This window comes from Pleuronectes platessa, chromosome 11, assembly GCF_947347685.1.
Source record: "Pleuronectes platessa chromosome 11, fPlePla1.1, whole genome shotgun sequence".
Taxonomy (NCBI): Eukaryota; Metazoa; Chordata; class Actinopteri; order Pleuronectiformes; family Pleuronectidae; genus Pleuronectes; species Pleuronectes platessa.
The window spans coordinates 10,175,084-10,182,403 of NC_070636.1; the positions used below are offsets into that span (position 1 = coordinate 10,175,084).

At 43.6% G+C, this 7,320-nt stretch overlaps 1 protein-coding gene across 1 annotated transcript; it reads right to left on the reverse strand.

Annotated features, from left to right (window-relative positions):
* Nucleotides 1-5,991: 5,991 nt before the first annotated feature.
* Nucleotides 5,992-6,627, reverse strand: LOC128450839 (TMF-regulated nuclear protein 1-like). Its single transcript, XM_053434561.1, has one exon. It carries the CDS (start codon nucleotides 6,625-6,627, stop codon nucleotides 5,992-5,994), a length of 636 nt encoding a protein of 211 aa, XP_053290536.1.
* Nucleotides 6,628-7,320: the final 693 nt, after the last annotated feature.

The following is a 7,320-nucleotide window of genomic DNA, read 5'->3' on the forward strand; positions in this document are numbered from 1 at the left end:
ATAGTGGAGTGGTGTTGGGTATTAAGGTTTTATAGCATCAAATAACTAACCAGAACCCGACAGTCCCCTTAAAGACAACCCAGCATCAGAACCCTTAAATATGATCTTTTCCATCAAGATCCATGAATTACTTATTCTCTGAGAAATCAGTTGCAAAACACCCTCATCTCACAATGTTCAAGTAAAAACCATCTTTCATCCGCCGCCTGATCTGAAACTGCAACTTAATTAAATGTGTAATTTCCTGAGGCGTATCGCATCCTTCCATCCACTTTCCTGAAAATCTGTTCAGTTGTTTTGTGACATGCTGCTTGGGTGAAAATATTATTAGTCAACTTTAGTTAACACATTTCAAACATGTCTGATAAAGTTCAGTCTTTAGAAGTGTGGAGGAGGCGTGAGTCCAGTGGACTAATGTAGTGTGGTTGGATAAAAGCTAGGAGGCTAATGCAGACGAAAGGTACCGAGCTCTCTATGCGCACTGCAACCACACATTGTTTAAAGCATTTAGTTAGTGTGGGTCCATGCACCACTTCCTATGCCAGGGCTTTAATGGCCATCACTTCCTCCTGCACCTACTATAGCACAATATGTTGAGAAGCACACATAGCTGAATATTGTACAGTTTTTGTTGCCAACCGAATGATTGAACTTAAGCATCTAATACCTGGAAATCATAGACCCACACTAGTTTAGTTACATAAAGGTAGAGGGTAAGATGAGCAGAAAAAGTTCACGTCTCGAAAAATGTGAGTCTATACTTTGAGACTTTTATATATATACTTATACTTGTAAAATGTTGTGCAATGACCAACAAAATATATTCTCAGTATATATTCTCCCTCTCTGATGTTCAACCACTGCATCTTCAGAAGATTATGTTTTAAATTGGGTTTTTTTTACGGCAAAACTTCTAAAAAGATTTCCATGGAACTTGGAGAAAAGACAGGACATGGGCCAAGAATGGACTCTTTTTAGGGCGGATCTAAACAAAGGGATCCCAGAAATCTTTTTTTACTTTCTTTAACATTGCAAGATAGGACATTGTTTTCTTTTTCACCAATTTACCAGAATCTTGTTGAAAATAATTACATATTAAGGGCACTGGTTGTGTGCAGTTTCATGCAGCTTGAATGCATTTAAGGGGTCTGTTGTTTTGGTCGACAACTAAATCAAATTCTGAATATACGAGTTTGAAAAGGACATTTCTGAAAGATACCACTGATGTACTTCAATGTTTTCTGGCGTAATAATCCGTCTATACAACTAAATGTTATCCCGCCATTGTCTGCCATCCTCATAGCTTACTTATCTGCCTCCCAAAGCCAAAATGTCTCCATCCATCTCTCTCTTGGCAGTTTTCCCTGCACCTCTCACCCGTCTAGCCTCATTTCGCCTCCATCCGGATGTTACTTAGCCCTGACCCCCCCGTCCCAAAGCCTGGATGATGAAATTCCAACCTGTCACTTACATAACGGGCCACCTCTAACAGCCAGGATAATGATGCTGTCCGCCGCAGCTTACTCTCCTCTGTCCACTCAGTAGCCCCCCCCACCACACACATGTATTCTACCATTAAGCCAGCCTGCCTGTACTATTGCACACAATACGATGTATGCACTCTGTGAAATCTTATTACGCATACTGTGCAGTAAATGTACTCATTCACTAATCTGTTTTATATGTACTAATACACAAACACTACACTCAAAAAGAATTTAATACATGCAGTGGAATAGAATATTAATCCATGAAATACAGAGTAAAGCCGCCACTAATCTCCAGGTTTCTATCTTTCCTGGGGGGGGAGAAGTGGGGCTTGGTTCCATTATTAACTTTCTTTGAATAAGTTTATATGCATCAGACTCTGTAATTTCTAGAAATAATAGAGGATGTTCAAATGTACTAATACCCCATACACTGAGATGTGCCCACTTAAAAGCCATCTACGTGGGTGCAGCCCTTTCATTAAGAGAGCAGCAGCAAAAACCATCGGCTTAGTGCAACTTCACAAATCCTGGCTCGCAGTAATGAGCACTTGGAAGTGGGATATATACATTTCCAGTAATTCTGGCCTTTTAATGTGAATGAAGGGTTACCTAACATCCATTTAAGTGTATCATCAACCGAGGGAAAAAGGCTCTAATCGACAAGCAAATGACCAAATGCAGAAATAATGCATGTTTAATGTATGTGCACCAAAGCAGCTCTGTCACTGTCTGTTCTTCTCCGGCCTGCGGCGTCCTGCTTTACGTCAAAGAGCAGTTTTCTGCTGAGCAGGCGCTCGCTGTGCTGCTGCAAGGTGACCCAACAGCTCCCAGGCCTCCCACATGACAGCAAAAGATGTAATATTTAGAGATCCCACCTTTAGAAATTAATATTTTATACAGGTGATTTGCAGCAGGAGAGTCTGCAGCCTGTTTAGAGGAAAGAATCACTTCTCTACAACATTTCAGTCATTTATTCATTTTTATTCTAATAATTCAGCCTTTCTTACAAAATCTGATGATCCTGCAAATGAAATCTATCTTTAAACATTTACTAGTCTTGTACATTGTAGCTCTGTGCTCGAGTAAATGAGATAAAGTGGTCGCAAATGTACACAAAACAGCAGAACTTACATTCATGTACATTCATTCACTGCAGTAAGCAAATGCCCTTTACAGACACATGAGGGAGGTTCGGGGACAAATTACTTTCCATCCAGCTGATTCTAAAATATATTTGAAGATTACTATAACCATTCATTGTCAAGAGAATGATTCTACATTAAGGCTACGTGATTAAACAAATAACTGTTTCAGTTGACATTTGGATATGAAAGTAAATTGACTCCAAACCTGTTTTTACAATTAAGCGTATGACATTTTTACATTCATTCTGAAGTAGAATATCATTTTTCAGATTAAAAGCTAAGAAACACCTGATTTAAGGAAACATTAAAAGTTCTGTGCTTAGTTCACCAGAGCGTAAAATTCAAAACACATCACAGAAACAAACACAAAATATTCATACATTCACAAAAGAATAAATACATATTAGAAAAGTGATTTTGATGTGGTTGGTCAGTGTTTACTCGCTGATCATTGAAACTTATGGTAAATTCCATTTATCAACCACAGGTTCAAACAGTTGAATATTTAGTTTTTAGGAAGAAAAAAAACGAAACACTTGAGTAACATATTACATTCTTTCTGCAAGTGGGCCCAGAGGTCTTTGGGAAACGTAGTTTTCATTAATAGAAAAACACAAAAGGTGCAGTGCCACAACAGTGCCTGACTTGTTTTTCTTCCGACCAGATAATGAGTGAGTTCACCTCTTTACCATCACCCTCATCACTGGTTCCTTCCTAAGTGTAGACAGACATCTGATAAGGCATATTAAAAAGCAATATATAGGCCAGCTGTATATTCAGTTGTAGCTCTAGCTTTACATTAGGATAATGAGGAGATGTTTAAGGCCTAAAAGACCTTTTTATTCTGCACTTGCTTGACCTCAGCTGAATATTGTTTGGTATAGATGTGCACAAGGACAGAAAGCAGTAGTTCCCTTGGCCGTGTATATGTGTGGAATGTTTAAAGTGAGTCAACATTCAATAATAAGTCAGCATGGCGATCAGAAATCTGAACGTCAGAAACACTGCACTGCACTAAAGGGGGAACTCAGGGGCGAGATGCCCAACAACAGATTCCCTGAATATGTGAGTCCATTTTTTAAGTCAAGCTATAGATCAACAGGAACCTATATTTCCCATGATGCACTAGAATTTCATTCATGTGTCTCCAATGACCAATTTTGTAGAGGTACTGTTTAAAATGTCCTTGAGCTTATATAACCATTGATTATTTGTATTTATTATTATTATCACTGAGATCTTTGTAAAAAAAATTGGTTGAGTAACCCTTTAAATGTGCTTAAAAAAAAAACTATAAGTCGTTGAAGCCCTTATAGTAAAATTAGAAAATAACCAAAATTAACCTGTGGCCTTGTGCTGATTGATTTGGATCGACTTACTGTACATGACTAAACTAAATGTGTTGTTCAGATATTTTCTGTTTTTATTCTCACTTTCCCTCAGAACAAGCGGCCTGGTCTTAGAGCAATACATCACTGTCTTCTTTTGCCCTTGTCGATTTTAGATGATTCTTTAATGTGTCTCACATGACGCAGTAGCATGTGCTCATCCTGCCCGTCTTTCCATCCAGGGAGCAATTAAAACCGGAATATATAATTGCACGGAAATCTACAGTGAGCAATTATACAGTCTGAGCATACGCCTGTCTTGCAAACAGCCTTCCACCTTTGTTCTTTCAGGGGTCATTTATAAAGAAGAGCAAACAGCGCGAAGAAGAAGAAGAAGAAGAAGAAGAAGAAGAAGAAGAAGAAGAAGAAGAAGAAGAAGAAGAAGAAGAATCTGGGATTCATGCTCTGCAGAAATCCCTTTTTCATGATTTTGGAAAGTAGCACACACATAGAGATGGATGCTAAGTTGCTCCCACATTGCTGCACCAAGATTGAATGCCTGCCTCTGTGCAATAACCTTTGAACGCCCAAAATAGATATCTCTGGTGTACCGGCTGTGCTTTCTACACACACACAGACACGCACACGCACACACACACACACACACACAAAGCTGAAGCAAAAAGGATTGGTGGAATAGATACGCAGTCATCCCCTAATCCAAACACAAGAGGAACGGTGGGAAGGAAAAGAAGAATTAGGCCAAAAAAACCAGAGTGATCTATAAGTAGAAATTAGGTCATCCACTGCACATGGGACAAAGATACGTCTGTGCGTGAACAAGTGCAACACAATTATCAACCGATCTATTAAAGCGACCCAACAAAATGAAAAGTATCGCCTAGCTTCCAAAACGGTGTCTAAACAAACGGATGAAATTTACCAGTAGTGGTGAAGCTGTTCCCGTGCAACCTACAAAACGGGTGACTTTCGGGGGCGCCAACCACCTGCCATTGTCACATTCAACACCAACACACAACCAGTGATGGTGATCTCTCCTTGCTAATGTATGCATGGCTTAACTTCAGTGCAACCCAAAGTAAAAGATCAGGTCCAACAAGTTTGAATCAGAAATATCTGCCATAATATTCTAATTTATGTAAATAAACGCAGCAGAAACCTGTAGATCCTAAATCCTGCAGCTGTAGTTGTGTTGTGGTTACGGTGCCCTACCGGATACGGTTGGTAGGTTTTGTGGAGGTGGATTCAGGGTCGAGAGACGAGCGGTTTCAAGGTGACTGGATAAAAAAAGAGGCAACAGGTGGAATCGTCCCAGTGTGAACTCCTCTCTCGCTCTCCCAGTTGTTCAATGCCGCCTAGAAAAATGGTGTGTGCGACCGGTGGTGGACGAGTGGTCGCAGAGAAGCCAAGGCACGATTAATGGAAACGTCTCAGCCCTCTAAAGCACACACTACATCCTTTTCCTAACTCCTTCCTGCGTCCTTGGTTCTATAACAATGCAGCAATCCCTACCAAAGCCTCATCTCTTGTCCACGTCCACTGCCCTTCTCCTCTGTTTTAATGCTTCCCTCGTTCTCATCCCTTTACTCGACAGTTGACGTCCTCATTGGCCTTTTGTCCGTTGCTGCAGAGACGCTCAGCAAAGCTCCTCTTACCTCACCTGGACATGACTCATCCATGCACCATGGTTTCTATATCAATGTCCAATCCCATCTATTCAAGTCAATGCAAGCAGCAAAGTATCGGTGGTAAACAAAAAAAGCAAAATGTCATGCTGTACACGTAGCACTGGTTGAAGCCGGTCAGAAAGCCCCTAACAGGAAGCTCCTTACTAGCGTTTGTGATAGGCACTCTAAAGACCTGGAGGACCAGCCTCAGGATATAATAGCAGAAAGGTGGAAACTGTAGAGCAGCCGTGACAATGTGTGATCTCTAAAGAATGGAAGTCGGTCCTCCTGTTTATGTAAAGCATATTTCTAAAGCAAAAGTTGAAAAAGGTGGAAAGTCCTATTTGAGCTTCACAGGCCAGGGCAGGCACGTGCGGAGTCCAAGCATGGAGGAGAAGACGATGGTGGGTCGATGCTTCTTGAACCTCAGGCCTTTCTTCAACCGCTGGCTGTTCTCCGCCACATACAGCTCCCCCTGCTGGGCCCCGCTAGATATCCTCGACACCACCTCCCCGTGAACCACCACCTCCTCCTCCGAGCGCACAAACACCTCCCTGAGCTCCTCCAGCCGTCGCTCCATCTCTCTGATGACCCGCTGGCGCTCCTCAACCTCCAGGAGGCGCCGACGAGCCGCCTCGAACTCCATGCTGGAGCTGGGGGTGACGTGCTTGGACGAGGGGGCCGTGGCTGAGGTGGACGGGGGTTCGGACCTGTTTAGGAGAGCCCCTGCCACCCTGCGGAAGTCTCCCATGGAAATGGAGCGCCTGGTGGCCGGAGAAGCCAGAGCCAGGAGAGCGGAGGCAGATGTGGACGGTGGCAGGGCCAGTGGGAGGAGAGGAGGAGACGATGATGATGATGGAGAAGGTGAACCCGGCGGTTGAAGATCTGGATGTGGGTCCTTGTTTTTAATAGCTGCTGCCATGTTCCCGGTTGTGTCCTCCTCGTGGGAGTCTGTGTTTCTTTGTCGTCGCTTCATGGCCGGTGTTCAGCTCCTGCTGTGTTGCTGCTGCTGCTGCCGTCTGTGTTTTCCGTCTGTCCTCCTGTGTCGGAGCGGTGAGCAGCCGAGCAGACGGAGCGGAGATGTGCAGGGATGCAGCCGGGCGACTGCTCCATTCATTAATAAGAGATCCGAGGCAGGCTTGTGCGGTCTCTGCATCTGAGTGGTTGTGCTGGGGAGGAGCCTGCTGACAGCTCATTGGCTGCTGAGATCCTGGCTACGTCAGCCGATGATTGGGCAGCTTCGCCTGTGTGCTGCTGATGCTGGCAGACGGTCGTGTCCTCTGCTTGACTGTTTTGCCTCGTCGTCGTCGTGCGGAGCTGTGCTTTGATCAGCTCTGCTCAGTCAGGCGAGGCAGAGTGAGGCGAGAGTTGCAGGAGTATCAGGTTTTTTCTCCCCTTTGCTGAGGCCATTTTGGCTCAGTTTCTGTTCTCCCAGCCTCTCTGCCGCCATCCCTCCTACCAGCTGCTCTCTCCATCTCCCTCTCTATAGTTGCCCCTAGCAACACAGCCTCAACATCAGATGGCAAAAGCGGGGGTGTGTGTGTGTGTGTGTGTTTGTGTATCACTCTCCTGCTTAGCATTATCACCATTTCCCTGTTTTCATTCTTTCCCACTTTTCCCCTAGTTTGACCTCTGTGACAGTTCAAAGCTTTAAGTCAGATGTAACCCG

Coding starts and splice junctions, on each gene's coding strand:
- LOC128450839 (XM_053434561.1), bottom strand. CDS start 6,627: ATGAAGCGACGACAAAGAAACACAGACTCCCACGAGGAGGACACAACC.